The 15,683-nt window shown below is 51.4% G+C and overlaps 7 protein-coding genes across 7 annotated transcripts; 4 read left to right on the top strand and 3 right to left on the bottom strand.

Moving 5' to 3' along the window:
* Window positions 1–124: 124 nt before the first annotated feature.
* IDH1 (isocitrate dehydrogenase (NAD(+)) IDH1) lies at window positions 125–1,993 on the top strand (the record flags this gene model as incomplete). Its single annotated transcript, XM_076634622.1, has 11 exons — window positions 125–169; window positions 306–395; window positions 468–533; window positions 600–717; window positions 786–976; window positions 1,043–1,263; window positions 1,330–1,529; window positions 1,602–1,665; window positions 1,732–1,821; window positions 1,887–1,921; window positions 1,983–1,993. The coding sequence occupies 11 exons, from the start codon at window positions 125–127 to the stop codon at window positions 1,991–1,993; spliced, it is 1,131 nt and encodes a 376-aa protein (XP_076485370.1).
* A 729-nt stretch (window positions 1,994–2,722) lies between these two features.
* Window positions 2,723–6,096, top strand: JCM6883_003037 (uncharacterized protein; the record flags this gene model as incomplete). Its single annotated transcript, XM_076634623.1, has 2 exons — window positions 2,723–5,601; window positions 5,667–6,096. The coding sequence occupies 2 exons, from the start codon at window positions 2,723–2,725 to the stop codon at window positions 6,094–6,096; spliced, it is 3,309 nt and encodes a 1,102-aa protein (XP_076485371.1).
* A 285-nt stretch (window positions 6,097–6,381) lies between these two features.
* On the top strand, window positions 6,382–7,668 carry JCM6883_003038 (uncharacterized protein; the record flags this gene model as incomplete). Its single annotated transcript, XM_076634624.1, has 6 exons — window positions 6,382–6,420; window positions 6,538–6,603; window positions 6,687–6,758; window positions 6,828–7,387; window positions 7,463–7,489; window positions 7,551–7,668. 6 exons carry the CDS (start codon window positions 6,382–6,384, stop codon window positions 7,666–7,668), a joined length of 882 nt encoding a protein of 293 aa, XP_076485372.1.
* A 385-nt stretch (window positions 7,669–8,053) lies between these two features.
* On the bottom strand, window positions 8,054–9,070 carry JCM6883_003039 (uncharacterized protein; the record flags this gene model as incomplete). The annotated part of the gene is made up of 2 exons (XM_076634625.1): window positions 8,054–8,932; window positions 9,002–9,070. The coding sequence occupies 2 exons, from the start codon at window positions 9,068–9,070 to the stop codon at window positions 8,054–8,056; spliced, it is 948 nt and encodes a 315-aa protein (XP_076485373.1).
* A 357-nt stretch (window positions 9,071–9,427) lies between these two features.
* JCM6883_003040 (complex I 30 kDa subunit family protein) lies at window positions 9,428–10,473 on the bottom strand (the record flags this gene model as incomplete). The annotated part of the gene is made up of 4 exons (XM_076634626.1): window positions 9,428–9,523; window positions 9,595–9,814; window positions 9,880–10,282; window positions 10,350–10,473. The coding sequence occupies 4 exons, from the start codon at window positions 10,471–10,473 to the stop codon at window positions 9,428–9,430; spliced, it is 843 nt and encodes a 280-aa protein (XP_076485374.1).
* Window positions 10,474–10,570: 97 nt separating this feature from the next.
* On the top strand, window positions 10,571–12,560 carry GWT1 (glucosaminyl-phosphotidylinositol O-acyltransferase; the record flags this gene model as incomplete). The annotated part of the gene is made up of 8 exons (XM_076634627.1): window positions 10,571–10,660; window positions 10,738–11,145; window positions 11,210–11,389; window positions 11,454–11,586; window positions 11,643–11,747; window positions 11,819–12,081; window positions 12,145–12,342; window positions 12,417–12,560. The coding sequence occupies 8 exons, from the start codon at window positions 10,571–10,573 to the stop codon at window positions 12,558–12,560; spliced, it is 1,521 nt and encodes a 506-aa protein (XP_076485375.1).
* Window positions 12,561–13,212: 652 nt separating this feature from the next.
* On the bottom strand, window positions 13,213–15,139 carry JCM6883_003042 (uncharacterized protein; the record flags this gene model as incomplete). Its single annotated transcript, XM_076634628.1, has 9 exons — window positions 13,213–13,359; window positions 13,418–13,501; window positions 13,578–13,890; window positions 13,957–14,239; window positions 14,309–14,510; window positions 14,575–14,715; window positions 14,779–14,904; window positions 14,964–15,008; window positions 15,074–15,139. The coding sequence occupies 9 exons, from the start codon at window positions 15,137–15,139 to the stop codon at window positions 13,213–13,215; spliced, it is 1,407 nt and encodes a 468-aa protein (XP_076485376.1).
* Between the last annotated feature and the right edge of the window lie 544 nt (window positions 15,140–15,683).

The following is a 15,683-nucleotide window of genomic DNA, read 5'->3' on the forward strand; positions in this document are numbered from 1 at the left end:
GCGGGAGAGGGGAAGGAAAGAGATCAAACTCCGAAAGAATCAGTTTGATCCCCTTCGCTCTCTCTCACCCTCCCGCTTCCTCCGCCCCGCCGAGTGTCTGTCCAATCCCACCTTCTTCTACACCATGTTCCCCAAGTCCAACATCCTCCTCCCCGCGAGGTCAGCTCTCGTGAGTTGTTCTCGAATCTGTTTCTTTCCTTCGCTTCCCTATCCCCTTCCGAGACACGATCTAGCTCGTGTTCCGCGTCTCTGCGAGGACTCACAGGGATCATAGTGTACTGACTCGCTCGTCCTGGTAAAATTAGGCCGGTCAAGCGCGCCTTGCTACGACTCTCGGTGTTGGAATCTCGAAGCCCTCTCCTGCTACTCCCACCAAGTACGGAGGTGTCTACTCTGTGAGTAGTCAATCACTGTACTATTCACGAGGAGTTGCTGATGAGAGAATCGTCTCGGAACGACAAAATCAGGTTACCCTCATTCCTGGAGATGGTGTCGGAAAGGAAATCACTCAATCGGTAGAGGAGATCTTCGAGGTGAGCACAGCAGACTCCTATCAGACGAGGTGGAGATCTGACGTTATCCCGCGAGCGATGTCATAGCACACGAACGTTCCCGTCGAATTCGAAAAGTTCAACGTTTCCGGTGAAACTCCCGAAGATGCTGCCGTTTTCAAGCGATCGATGGACTCTCTACGAAGGAACAAGGTTGGACTCAAGGGTGAGCCTCATTTCAGGCAACCGGAAACTCTTGATTCGAGTTTAACCCCTCGTGTCTCGTTTCCTCAGGTATCCTCTACACTCCCGTCGAACGATCTGGTCACACTTCGTGGAACGTCGCCATGCGTCAACAACTCGACATCTACGCTTCCCTCGTCCTCTGCAAATCCGTCCCTGGTTTCCCTACTCGTCACCGTGATGTCGATTTCGCAATCATCCGAGAAAACACTGAGGGAGAATACTCTGGTCTCGAGCACCAAGTACGTCGTTCCTTTTGCTCTGTCTCTCTCTACGCAGGTTATACTGACGCTTAATGATTTTATTAGTCCTCTCCCGGAGTTGTCGAATCTTTGAAAATCATGACCCGATACAAGACTGAGCGAATCGCTCGTTTCGCCTTCGATTTCGCCATCAAGAACAACCGAAAGCACGTTACCGCCGTCCACAAGGCCAACATTATGAAGCTCGGTGACGGTCTCTTCCTTAACACTTGCCGACGAGTCGCCGAAGAGTACAAGGATTCGGGAATCACTTTCTCCGACATGATGTAAGTCGTCTGCCCTCATCTCACAACCTATTGAAGATACTCACGTATCTGTATGATTGATGATAGTGTCGACAACACCTCTATGCAACTTGTCAACCGACCTCAACAATTCGATGTTATGGTCATGCCTAACTTGTACGGATCCATCGTTTCCAACATCGGTGCCGCTCTCGTTGGAGGACCCGGTATTGTTCCCGGAGCCAACATCGGACGAGAATTCGCCCTCTTCGAACCTGGATGCCGTCACGTCGCTAAAGACATCATGGGTCAGTTTCAATTCTTTGCTCTCAAGCGTCCTTCTTGCGTGACTGATTCGAACATGATCTTAATGCTCGCAGGTCAAGATGTCGCCAACCCTGCCGCTATGGTTCTTTCCGCTACTATGATGCTCCGACACCTTGGGTACGCGGATATTCTCACTTTCTCGGTTTCTCCTTTCTCTTGCTGACATCAAGACACATGGCACAGTCTCGACCACCACGCCAACCAAATCGCTTCCGCAGTCTACAAGGTTATCGCTGACGGAAAGGTCCGAACTCCTGATATGGGCGGAAACTCGTAAGTCTTCTTACTCTCTGCTTCAATTCGCCTCCACTGACTCGCGCTACTTCGATTGTCGCTAGCCGCACTACTGACTTCACTCAAGCCATCATCAAGGGTGAGTCATCTTCGTCTCTGACTTGATCGCAGAAACTGACTTTCTCTTCCTTCGAAAACAGCTATTGTCTAATCTCATTTTCATCCACGTCATGCATTTCGCCGCTTCTCTCCTCATCATCCATCTCATCATCTGACTTCCTTCTTTGCCTATATCGAAAAATTCCCTCTCCACCTTGTTACCCTTGATTCGATTTCATTAGAGTTTTTTTTGTTAAAAAATTCCGCTTTCACTGCCCTCTTTTCGCCCTCATTCGAGGCATGAAGCACGTCGCGCAGATCATAGGGAGTGACAGAGAAAGAAAGAGAGCAGGCCAAATCCGACTCCGGAATTTGATCGAGTTCGAGCGCGCGAAGACTCGAGTTCTCCGCGACTTGCGAAAGAAATCTTCTCGACTGCTTCTCACCCACTACCGGTTCTCTCGTCACTTCGTCACCTTCGCCTGCAGCACTCTGAAAGCAGTAATCGACTTACTCGGCTCCTCGTCTACACACTCGTTCAACCTCTAGAACTTCAAGTCGCGCCTTTTCGGAACGGTTCACTCGGTGAGAACGACAACGCATACTCGTCTCTCGACACTTCACTGACTCGCGACATCGTGCTGTAACAGCGCAGCAAGAGGCTCAGTCGTACAGAGACGCAGCTAGGTGGACAAATCGACTCTGAGAAAGAATAACATACTCGAAAGGTACGCGTTCTTCTTGTGTTTCCGCTCTGCTGAGGTGTACTACGGTAGCTGATGTCAGATTGAAACAGTTCGAGCGCGCGTTGAGCGGCAGTATCGCGACTCTTCGAAAAAAGATGACTTGGATTCCGATTTCAGTCTGGTTCGCGCTTTCGATCTTAGGACCCTCATTCCCCACCACCTTCGCCGCACCTTCGCCTCCAAATCTCGTCTACCCTCTCCAAGCGCAACGACCTCCCGTAGCCAGAGTCAACGAACTTTGGTCGTGGAGTCTGCTTCCCGGAACTTTCAATTCGACTTCTGGATCCTCCCTCGTCCTCTCGACCGATTCCTCCTTACCTTCCTGGGCTTCATTCGATGCGAATACCGAAACATTTACGGGACAACCCTCGAACGAGGATCTAGGCTCTTTCGCAGTTACGGTCCAAGCGAATTCCTCGGGCGTCGCGATTGGAGCGAGTGACGATTTCGTACTTCTCGTTGTCGACACACCGGCACCTTACGTCGAACTCGCACTCGAGGATCAGCTCGGCCCGGCAGCAGAAATCAGCGGAGGAGGAACCCTCACACCAGATGGATCTCTCAAAGTTCCCCCCGAGTGGACTTTCTCGTTCGGTTTCCAACAGTACACGTTCGCAAACGAGCAAGGATCAAAGATATTCTACACGATGTACGAAGCGGGAACGACTACCTTGCCGAGTTGGATGCAGTTCGACAACGACACTGTGACTTTGAACGGACTCGCCCCTTCTCAGAACGTCGAGTACGAGCTCGAACTCCTCGGGAGTGACCACTACGGATACGGAGATCTCTCGCAGACTTTCAAACTTGTGATCGCCGTCCACTCGTTCGAGGTCCTAGGAGGAGGATTCCCGAGCTTGAACGTTACTCCCGGAGGACCCGTTTCTTACACCCTCCCTCTCTCTAACCTCCGCATCGACAACTCGACCGTCTCTGCCGCGAACGTCACCTCTTTCCAAGCCGACTTTGCTCCCTCGAACCTCACCTTCCTCTCGGTCAATCCCTCGAATCTCTCGATCACCGGAACCGTGCCTGCGACTTTCGAAAAGGGAGTCAACCTCTCAATCCCGCTCGTCGTTCAAGATCAGTACAACGACGTCCTCCGCTCAAACCTCTCCTTCGTCGTCGTCGACTCTCTCTTCACCGTTGCGGCGATTCCCGCGGTCGATGTCTCGACCGGAAAACAATTCAAGGAGAACATCGCTGGTTACGTCGTCGAATCGAAACGTTCTTCTAGCTCGTCTTCGAACTTCACGGCTCTCATCACCCCTCAGGAAGCGCAGCAATGGCTCAAATTTGATCCTTCGAATCTCATGGTATCTGGAACCGCTCCGACTTCCGTTCCCTCGTATCAAAACGCCTCGATCGCCTTCTCCGCCATCGATCCTTCGACTGGTGCTATCTCTCAAGCGACTCTCCTCGTATCGGTTACGGAAGGAGCTGGAAACTCGACGAATACGGGAGCGATTCATCCTTCGCAAGGCGGTCTCTCTGAATCAGCGAAGCTCGGACTTGGACTCGGGTTAGGACTCGGACTAGGTCTCATCCTACTCGGACTCCTCCTCTTCTGCTGCAGGAAGAAGATCTTCGGAGGAAAGCGAGACGGAGACGAGCACGAACGAAAAATGCGACGAGATCATTCGACTCAAATCTTCAACGAACACTCCCCCAATCCCACCGAATCGACTACTACCGGAGGAGAGAAGTCAGCGATCGACGAGAAGGCACCTCCGTTCACGAGACGAGCGACCCAACAAGGAGTTCCTCTCGCTTTGGGTGCACCGAGCCCACCTCAAGCTCGACGATTTGACGTTCTCGGCATGTTCCGGAGCAACAGTCAGCAACCCGAGAAGAAGAACGGCGAACAACTCGCACCGCCCGTTCCGAACTTACCTCAGGAGAACTCGGTGTTTGGATTGGGAATTGACGAGGATGAGGAGGAAGAGGGAGCGAGAAGGGCAGGAGGACCTCAACAACACTCGATCGTGATGGTGACGGACGGACCTCAAGCAACTTACCGGGAGAACAGCGGTATCTCGGGATCGAGCGGACCGAGAACGTTGAAATCGGGGAGGAGTTGGGAAAGCGGAGGAAGCTCGTCCTTGTTCTACTCGGACAGGTCAGGGTCGGGATCAGGGAACGTAAAGGAGAGCTCGAGTGGATCGATCGCGTCAAGACAGAGGAGTCAAGCCTCGATTCCGATTCGTCGTCGCGATTTCCTTCCCCTCCCTCTTCGAAGCCCGAATGCTTCTCCCTCCACTTCCCCCGTCCCTTCACCGACTCGAGACACCTACGACGTTTCGTACACGGAGAGTAGCAGATCAGGAAGCGATCCCGCAGGAGGTATCCGATTAGTCGGCTCTCGATCTGGATCTTCAGGCAGCAGGACCGGTACGGACGAAGCTCATCAAGACGCTACCTACGACTCTCAGCACTTCCAACAGTACTCGTCGCCGTCACGGTCGGGCAGTTACCCTTCAGACCATTCTGTCGAAGAAGCTCCTCGATTCCGTCTCGGCACGTTCGACAACGAGCGACAATCTCCTGCGTTCGAACGAGGTCTCACTTCAAAACCTTCTCTCACCGCTCTTCGTGCTCAACATCGGATATCGGCGATCGAAGACGCAGACGAGGAAGAGGAGAAGGACGAAGGCTCTTCGCCACGAGCTCGACCACACAGCGCAGTCTACGTACCTTCCGATACAGAAGGATCACCAACAACCTCTGCAGTCTTCTACACGACTCCTCGCGAGAACTGGCGCTCTCCGAGTGGTTTCTCCGACTCTCGACACAGTCTTCTTCGAACCTCGCACGATGGAGGAGACGCAGTGAGATACGTCGGATCGATCAATTCCTCGAACGTCTCGCCTTACACGGGCACCGAGCCTGAAACTCCGACTTCCGTCGCGTTCCCTCCCTCTTCGCCTGGAACGTCGCATCACAAACGAAATTCTTCCTACGTTGAGCCTCTACGGTAAGTTCTCCTGACTCTCTTGTTCTGTCTTTTCTCGCACTGACTTCTCTCTCTTCATTCTATAGGATACGAGCTGTCGTAGGTCAACCACTGCGGTTCACTCCTCGCTTAGAACCTCCTCCCTTCGTTTCGATCAACTCTTCTCCCGGTCGTGGCGGTCCTCCAAAAGCGACATATCGCGCCTATCTCGACACGATCACTCTCGATCCTACCTCTTCTGAACGTCACGACCTACCACCGTGGCTTCATTTCGACTCGAATTCGATCGAAGTTTTCGGATTGCCTCGAAGAGTCGACGTCGGCATTCTTCCTGTCATGATCGTCGAACGGAAATCGATGAGGACTCCGGGTTCCCCAAGTCGACGACGACCCGACTCATTCGATGGGGACGACGACGACACGAGCGAACAAGTCGTCGGACGGTTTGAGCTTGATGTTCAATTCGCCGACGAAGAATACGAGGAGGAAGGCGAGTTGAGAGTCATTACTTACTAGAACTTCCTTCCCCTATTCATGTCATATCCTTATAGCCCTATTGTTATCGTGGCCGGCCCATTCGCATCCATCTGTGCATACTTAGACAAAACTCATTTTCCTTGTTGTAGCATTTTCACACATTTATTTCGAAAGTATTTATTGCTTCAATTCGATACACTACCTGATGCGACAATCAGCTACATGAGGAGCAGCACGGGCTTGAGCTACGTTGAAGACGACGAGTTTGCGAATCCTCTTCGATCATCATTTTTGACTTGTTTCAACTCGGTCATTTTCGACAAGATGGCCTCGTTCAAGGCAGAATCTCTCCGTGCTGATATCGTAGGTACCGCCCGTCTAGCTCCCCCTCTCCCTCTTCCTGGACGCTCCCCGCTTCGAGAGTGATGTCCCGACTTTTGATCTTTCTCTCCTCTCACTATCGCGCGCGTGATTATACAGACTTCAATCTTGAGTGCAAGTGACAAGGAGGCGGTATCGGCGAAAGCGGTCAGGAAAGCGTTGCAGGTGAGTTCGCTTCACTCGTTTCGGAGATTATCTCCTCCTCTTCCCTTGAGGTGTGGACTGACCACGCTAGGTTGCGCTCGCAGGACAAGTACCCTGATCTCGATGTCAAGACGCACAAGAAAGAGATTGACGCTCTGACCGTTTCAATTTTCTCCGTGAGCCGAGTTCTCGCTCACTCTTCCGCGTGACTGTCGAAGCTGATACTCCCGCATCTTTTGGATTAGAACGAGATTCAAGGTGCAGAAGAGCCCGTCGAAGAAACGAAACCGAAACTCCCAAAATTCTCGAAAATCAAGAAAGAACAATCTCCCGAACCTGCTTCTTCTCCTGCGAAACCCTTGTCGACCTCTACCTCTGCTGCGCCAAAGAAAGTCAAACGTGAACGGGAAGTCGAAGCAGAGACGGACGAAATGATGGCTCGTCGTTTGCAACAAGAATTGAATGGGACGTCGACGGGAAGGGCGACGAGGAACGGAGGAACTACGGCGAAGAAACCAAAGTCGAGGAAGAAGAAGAGCAAGAGTACCGTCAGTGATGGGGAATCGGGAGACGAAGATGGGAAACCGAAGAAGAAGCGCAAGGTTTCGAATACTGGGTTCAACAAACCTCATCTTCTCTCGCCGGAGATGTCGGACGTCTGCGGGAAACAAGTTCTTAGTCGTCCAGGGGTCACGAAGGCGATGTGGGCGTACATCAAGGCGAACAACTTGCAAGATCCCAACAAGAAGACGGACATTCTGCCCGACGCAACTCTGAAACGAGTTTTGCCTTTCGATCGAATCAAGTCAGTACCTCGTCTTATTTGCTTATGTCCTATCGCTTTTGATCTGACCATCTCTCGTTTGATGCTCAATCACAGCTCATTCACCATGGCTAAACACGTTAGGTTCGTCATGCTTCCCTCGTCCTCTCATCTTCGTGACTGACTTCTTGCCTCACCCCCGCAGCGCTCACCTCTTCCCCTTCGACCCCGAAGAACACGGTCATCTCGTCGAAGACGATACTCTCGACGATTCGAAACCTTCGAAAGAACTCATCGATACCGACGACGAAGACGAAAAATAGACACCTCGAACCGAGTTTTTGCTTTGCTTTCTTTCTGTTTTCTCTCTGGCTGGATTCCACCTTCATACCCCTCCTTTCGTACTCGCTCTTCTAGACAGTTCTGACCACTGAAGAGTCGAACCTTTCCACATACCCCTATTTCTCACACTCTCGCTCTCGTTTTGTATTCTGGACTTTCCCTTTGCTCGTCTTAGTTCGGTCCCCTTGTATTCGAGAAATACGAGAATACAGGTTGATTCTCAAACAGTAGTCAAAAGAGCGTAGTCAGAGGTACAAGCTTAAGATAGTAAAAATCGGACAACATCCAGTAGAGAAGAGAGTTCGACCAGCGAACGAACGACAGGAGGAAAAACGAAGGTGATGCAAGAAGGGTTACGAATAATGTTCAGGGCGAAGAAGGAGGCGAAGGTGGTCGAGGGAAGAGATCCAGTTCAAGATCGAAAGCGTTGGTTTTGTCCTCGCCGACTTCGAGTTCATCTTCCTCAGAATCACTGCTGTCCGAGGTATCCTCCTCCTCGGAACTATCATCCGAGAACTTCGAGCAAGCCGAATTCGACGAGGAGAAGCTCGAGATCGATGAAGGAGGGGCAGGAGGAAGCTCAAGTGAGAGGAAAGGAGAAGTTGAAGTCGAAGGGAAATTGAACGTTTTCAACCTCAACGCCTGGGCACTTTCGATTGAACGTCTGGAACGATACGGTCGAGGTGGTGGGACCGGTTCATGAAGAGTCGGGATAGCAGAGGGTCGCGAGGGAGAAGAGTTTTGGGAAAGAGTCGCTCGACGTTTGAGCAGAGTTCGTCGGAGGTCGCGTTTGTTCATCGAAGAGGATGTTGCAGGACCGGGATCAGAACGGCCTCGGCGGTGGAGAGGGTGGATAGGAGGTCGACGGGGTGGGAACGAGTCGATCCTAGCTTTATTGTCCTCCTCCTCTTCCGACGACGACGATTCAGACGATTCCGCTTCCAATTCCCTCCTAGCCTTATCTTCCTCGAATCTGCACGATCTCGCGTCTGCCCAGGAACTCCTTCGGACGATTCTCGGTCTCGAAGGAGGCGAGGGAGAAGTTTTAGAGGGTTGAATGATGAGGGAAGGAAGATCCGTTGGTCGTCTTCTCGCGCGCGGGGATCGGCGAGTCGAAGGAGTGAGGTCTGTTGTTGCTGCTAGGCATGGAAGAGGGAGTTCGAACGGAGGGAAAGAGAGGGAAGAGCTGAGCGAAAGTTTGAGCGAAGAGAGTGATGCTTTCGTGAGCGAAGGGAGGCATCGAGACTACAAGCAAGACGCGTCATGAGCTTTGAGAACACGTTATGATTGAGCAAAGGGTGCTTGAGGACTCACGCGATGCTCGGAAAGGAAATTCGACATGATCAAGGTGGAAGAGAAATGCTCTGCTAGAGAGTCTGACATGGTCGTTGTCTGAGTTTTACTGTTGGCGATCGTGCTACGGTGCGTTGAGATGAAACGAGTGTCGAAGTCTAGGTTGGAGAGTAGAGAGGGAGACGAAAACAGTCACTCTAGGTTTTACTCGCGTTTCGCGTCCGAACCTGTTTGATTACGCGAAGACAAATCTCTCTTGGTGCCAAGTCGATACACCTCTTACATAGAGCTCAACGGCGACAAGACAACTCAGCTGAGAAGCGATAAAAGCTCTTTCGAGACTCTTTTTTCGATTTGGAAACGTACAGCGAGAAAAGGAAGGAAATCTACACATAGCACAAAAGAAGAGGGGCAAAAACACTATCACTGCTACTAGCTACTCCGAGTTTACTTCTTCTCCTCGGGCTTGCCCTCCTCCTTTGGCGGTTGAAGGACGAATTGAGGTGCACGAGCATCGATTCCGTTTCCAGTTCCCTCCCAAGGCTACAACATCGTGACAACGTCTCGTCAGCTACATATGCCAAGGATAGGCGAGATGAGAGATGGAAACGCACCGAAGCGGCTCCCTCAAAGTTCCTGAAAGCTTGCGAGAGTTGCAAAGGTTCCGAAACGACTCGCTTCTTCTCCTCGTCGTATCGTACTTCGGTGTAACCCGTCAGGGGGAAATCCTTGCGAAGCGGGTGTCCTTCGAATCCGTAGTCGGTGAGGATACGACGAAGGTCGGGGTGCCCACTGAAGAAGATTCCGTACATGTCCCACGCTTCTCGCTCGTACCTGAACAACTCGCACACAGGGACGTCAGCAACGGTTCACAGGGTATACAGAGCGATATGACTCACCAATCGGCACCACGGAATACCTTTACGATCGAAGGAACGGGAGAAACTTCATCGGCATAAGTTTTAACTCGAATTCGCGAGTTGTGTCGAACCGACAACAAATGGTAGACAACCTCGAATCGTTTCGCCCTCGTCGGGTAATCGGCACCACAGATATCCATCACGGCCTTGTATTGGGTGTTGGAGTGATCTCGGAGGAAATACATGACGGGGACGATCGCTTGAGGGTCGACGTAGAGGGTCAACTCGTCCTTGTAGACCGAAGTTTGTTGAATGAATTTAGGTAACGACGCCATGATCCACGCTCCATACTCTTGAAGCTGGGCCGAGTAAGGTTGAGAATCTTCAGCCGGGTTACGTCCAGCAGTCTCGACGAAAGGGCTCTCCTTGCCGGTGGGAACAGCTATCCACGTAACAATTTGGCTGGAATGAGCTCCAAACACCCGTAGTAGAGGCACGGGAAGACTAACCTTGAGATCGAAGGGCGGAGGTGGAAAGAGGTCGAGCGATCGAAACGGCGAATCGAGTGGCACTGGGTCGGACCGCAGCCGATGTGCTTGCTAGTAATCGGTTGAACATTCTAGGAGCCGACATGTTGGAGTGATAGTTGAAGCAAAGGAGAGCCAGTTCGTTCGGAACGAATCAAATCGAGATCAACTCTCTTTCTCCTCCACTCGACAACCGGTCACGTATGGGGTACAAGGAGGACAAGGAGGAGTTTGTATCGGGATCGACGGGAGGGACGGTCACCCGAATCAACTTGGTCTGCCTCACCGCCCTCGTTCGTTCATTCTCTCCCCTTCTGTCCCCTTTCTGGTCCCCACGTCTCACTGATCGACTCGTGCGCTTCGTCAATAGACTACCTATGCTCTCTGGAGCGCTGTCAATGCCCGTTTGACGCGAGGGAAGCAGCTCGCTTCATGGAAACTCGCGTCGATTGAATTCGCAATCCTGATTCTACCTCTCCTTTTCGCCCTGACCCTCTTTTCCGACTATCCTTTGACCCTCAACGTTGTCATTTCGGCTCTCTCCATCGCTCTGCATGTCGCACCCGTCGCGGAAGCAGACGTTCCTCCCCTTTCTCCAATGCCCGACAAAATCTCTCGACCTTCAATCGCTCGAATCGACGTCAAACCATTCTCAAAACCTTTCGTGACGTCGTATAGAGCAATCATGATGATCATGACGGTTATCTGTATCCTCGCCGTCGATTTCCCGGTCTTTCCGAGAGAGTTCACGAAAGCTGAAACTTGGGGAACCTCTCTCGCGAGTCATTCCTTCTCTCCTCGTGCTCGGGTCGCCTGGCTGACAGTCAGTTTGTCGTTTGTAGATGGATCTTGGAGTAGGATCATTCGTCTTCTCGCTCGGAGTCATTTCAGCTCTTCCTCTTCTCCGTCAGACCGACCAGAGACCCTACCTCAAATCGGTTCTGAATTCCGTCAAGAAAGCTCTCCCGATCATCGCACTCGGTTGTGTTCGAGTCGTCATGGTCAAAGGAACAGAATATCCCGTAAGTTACTAGCTTGGTTCTCTCAATTTCTCCTGGACTCACCCATCGTTTTGCGATACTGCAGGAGCACGTCTCGGAGTATGGAGTACATTGGAACTTCTTCTTCACGATGGCGCTCATTCCAGTTTTCGGGACTGCGCTCGAACGATTCGCTAGCAAAATCGACATGCACTGGATAGGTTTAATCGTTTCAAGCGGTAAGCACGCTGCCTGGCCTCTTGTCGACATGGCACTGACTTGTCCACTCTAATAGTGCATCAACTCCTGCTGTCTGGAACGAGCCTGCAAGATTGGACGCTCAATGCACTTCGGACGAACCTCGTTTCGCAAAACAAGGAAGGGATCGTTAGTTTCCCAGGTCAGTCTGGGTTTTTACCCTCATCTTTCAGCTTTCAAATGCTTACTATTCATTCTTTGTCGATCTCGCAGGCTATCTAGCAATTCATCTCCTCGGCCTCGCCTCAGGCCTCTACATCCTCCCTCCCGACCCATACTTCTTCTCGATCCACCATCGTTCCCTCCCCGCTGACGTCCCTTCCGAAGTCCGACGAAAGTTCGAAGAGAAACGAGCGAAAATGTGGAGGGACAAACCGGGGAAACTTGCGAATCTGCTGGGAAGTTACGCCGTTGTTTGGTGGGTGGGCTACTGGCTGTCGATTAGAGTGACGGGGTGGGAAGTGTCGAGGAGACTCGTCAGTTTCAACGTCCCTGTCCCTCGTTGGGCTTGATTACTGATTGAGCTTGACATTTCGCAGGCGAATTTACCTTACGTTCTATGGATCACGGCGTTCAATACCTCCTTCCTCTTCCTTTATCTCGTCGTGCATCTCGTTGCCTCCCAATACTCAAGCTCGAGCTCGTCCCGCTCGATTCATTCTCCTCCGCCAAGTCCGATTTCTCCCCCCGTCATCTTTCAGGCGATCAATCGTAATGGACTTGTTGTCTTCCTAGTCGTGCGTACCACACTCTCTCTGCGCTCTTGCGTCTCGACTTGACGAACTGACGAAGAGATACTTCGTACGTACAGGCTAATCTCCTGACTGGTTTCATCAACGTCTCAATCGAAAGCATGTATACCTCAAACTTAGCCGCTATGCTGATACTGTTGACGTACTGTTCAATCGTCGTCGGGGTTGCTTGGAGTCTACGGTTGAGGAGAATAAAGTTCTGAGCAGTGCATTGGTTTTTGTACTTCAGTTTTGTTTGGTAGTTTCCGTGCCTAGAGTTGTTGTATTTGTATCGGACTGAAGGTTCTCATGCAGTCTGAAGGTCTGGGGAATGGATCGTTCCCTCTTGTGCGATCAGTCGACGTCTTCGGCACGTTTTGATTCGAAGATTCCCATATTGTCGAGATGCAATTGGGTTACATCTCCAATTTAGACGCTCGACAGACTCTTTTGGCGGTTTCTATGCTCAGGTTCGTAACCCGAATCGAGAGCAGAGGTGCTAAACGTTCGGGTGAACTTGCATCAGCTAGATCGCAACTCTGGAATTTCGACTTTTCAAAAACCTCAAGTCTTCGCTTCTTCCACACACGTGTAGCGAGACGCCTCCCGTGAGAGAAGCTGCTCTGGCTTGCCTTCGCTTGGTATACTCTTCTTTGGAGTTGCAGAGTCTGCGAACAACCCAAGTCATCTGCGGTGAGCTCGGCATCCGAGAGAAAAAGAGCATTGCACAGTGAAAGGGAAAGTACAACGACAAAGGGGAAAATGCCCTGAAAGAAGGAAAGAATTGGGTGCCAGGGAAACGACAAAAGTGGAAACGAACAAAGAAGAGTGAAGCCCGGAAAAGGGAGATTTGTTAGCGGGAACAGTGTCGAGGGATCAGGCTTGACGTTTCCTTTTCTTCGGATCCGAAGCACTCGGCGTCATCTTGAAGATCGAAGCCATCAAGTCTTTCCCTGTTGACAATTCACCTAAACTGAAGCGCTCAAACACGATCTCGAAAGCCTTTGTTGATTTGACGGCGTCCTGCATTAAGAGAACACCGTGTCAGTCATTCACCTCTAGAGGAAAGAGGAGTACCGACCCAGTTTTGGCACAAGAAATTGAAGACAGGTTTTTGAACCGGTTCGTAATCGAGCGAAAGCGAACTGAACAATTCGTACGCAACCTGGTCGAGCAAAGGGACCGAGCAGTCAGCTCGGAGTTTGTCAGATGGACAGAAGAGGAAGAAAAGAGCAACGTACATTCTCGACCGTCAAGCTGCGAACGATAAATCCCAAACTCATCTCCTTCAATTCGTCGAGTTCGTAGCGATCAGCGAGTCGGTACATCGCATGGGCCGAGCACGAGTGCACGCCGGTGTACAAAGGATGCTTTTTAGAATTGTGGAATTCATCGACGAGCCAAAGTGCGAGATACGATTCGGGAGTACGACGATCGGCTCTTGCTCCTGCTCCTGCTCCTTGATGGTACTCGACGAGGGCGTCCGAAGGGAGGTGAAGGAGAGGAGTATATTTGGTGTGCAAGTAAGCGATCATTGATCTGTAGGCGAAGAAACTGTCGCAAGGCGGAAAAGTATCAATAGGCCATTTAGAAGAGAGAAGAACCGGCCGGACAACTCACTCGGTTTCGTGTATATCGATGACGAAGAACTTTCCGGAGTCATCTGCTTCGAAGTACCTCTCCGGCACCGTTGTGACTGCGCTGTAAGGACCCGGGAATGGCGATGCGGCGCCGTCGTCCTCGGACTCAGAAGAAGAAGCCGAAGGACTAGCGATTGTCGTGAAAGGAAAGAGTTCTTTCTTGGTCGTAGCGAAAGAGAGGGAGGCGTATTTGCGGTAAATTTTGAGCGATCCGAGGGTTATTTTCTGACGAGCTGAAGATTCAGCAAAGGAAGATTCGAAAACTATCATCAGCCAAAGCAGAGTCAGTCACCGGATATCGACGTTGGAGCGGCAAAGGGAAGTTGCCTCACGAGTTTTGAAGTACGAAGAGACGGAAACGAGGAGGGATCTGGAAGCGAGGACGTGGAGAACTCGTTCCGAGGAACAATGAATCGCGAATAGAGTGTCGCAGCAGGTTGGGTTATCGAGAAAGTGGATGAATGGGTTGGGAGGGGTAGGAGAGAGCTGTACGCTTTGATCCGCCGAAAGACAGCATCGAATCCCAACCGATTTCTGTTTCTCGTGCAATTCAACAAGTGTTAGTTCAGAGTCGACCAAGACAATGATGTGAGCGTACAGTTACGCTGAAGATGAACAGCAAATCCCGGACGGATATCAAAGGTTTTCCCCATCCCGGAGCCGAGTCGTTGAATTCCGCCTTGGAGATTTTGAACGATTTTCGTTGTAGGACAATGCTCGGTTGCGGCGGCAGGACGAGCTAGACATATCGACAGCAAAGGTGAGTACACGCCCGATGCAAACTTACGTCCAGTGAGCTCACAGAGATTTCCCAGCTCCAACTTCCCTCTCGGGCCCATCTTTCCGCCGAGGTAGCCAAGCGGAGATCCGCCATATGAGGCACGACATGCAATTCTAACTCGAGCATGTTAATGTCGTTGTCGTCGACCTGTGAAAGCGTGCATGTCAGGTGCTATTAGAGAAAGACGCGAGAAAACGAAAGCTGACCGAGCAAAGTTCCAATTTCCAGAGTTTACTTCCGAGAGTTCGAGACTGTGATCCATCGGCGACGCTCAGTATCATGCAGAGGTATCCATGGTGTCCACTCCCGAGCTCACCAACGATATCGGTTCTTTTGCGCCATATTTTGAACGAATCGTTTCAATTTCTTCGTTCGTCAGCATCCACGTAGCTTCGGTCTGCTCTGAACTCATCAGTGTCTATCTTACCGTGCATTCATCAGTTGTATAGCCTACCTTGTATTGCGTTGCCTCCATCAATTCTTGCGACATCTTCCTTCGGTCTCTTCGCGACTCCCACCGCCGGCTGAATGGGCCCGATGAGCTGCTATTGACTCCTTGTGAGACTGTCTAGGCTTCTGTTGAGCGTCTGCCGGTGTTTGGAAGAAATTCGAGAAGTTGAATGAGTTTCGAGATGAAGCGCGAACACGAGCCGGGAAGACGCTCTGAAGGGTCGTTGACTCGATCCAGGTACGATAAAAGCTGTCAAGTTGTCCTCTACGAGGTCGTTGGTCGGGCCGAGACGAGGCGGCAGAGATGGAAAGGTGAGCAAGCTGGTTCGGGATTTTTCGTGAGGAGGCCTCGCGCGAAGTCTTCACCTCTATTCCCTTCTTCGTAGGGTAAATGATGGGCAATCGACTGTAGGCCAGAGTGGAAAAGTGCGAGCTCTCGAATTTTCATGTCCAGAGCTTGAGATCAAACCGCTCGT

The sequence above is a fragment of the Sporobolomyces salmoneus genome (assembly GCF_050403485.1).
Source record: "Sporobolomyces salmoneus JCM6883 DNA, S_salmoneus_JCM6883_v1_ctg66, whole genome shotgun sequence".
Lineage (NCBI taxonomy): Eukaryota > Fungi > Basidiomycota > Microbotryomycetes > Sporidiobolales > Sporidiobolaceae > Sporobolomyces > Sporobolomyces salmoneus.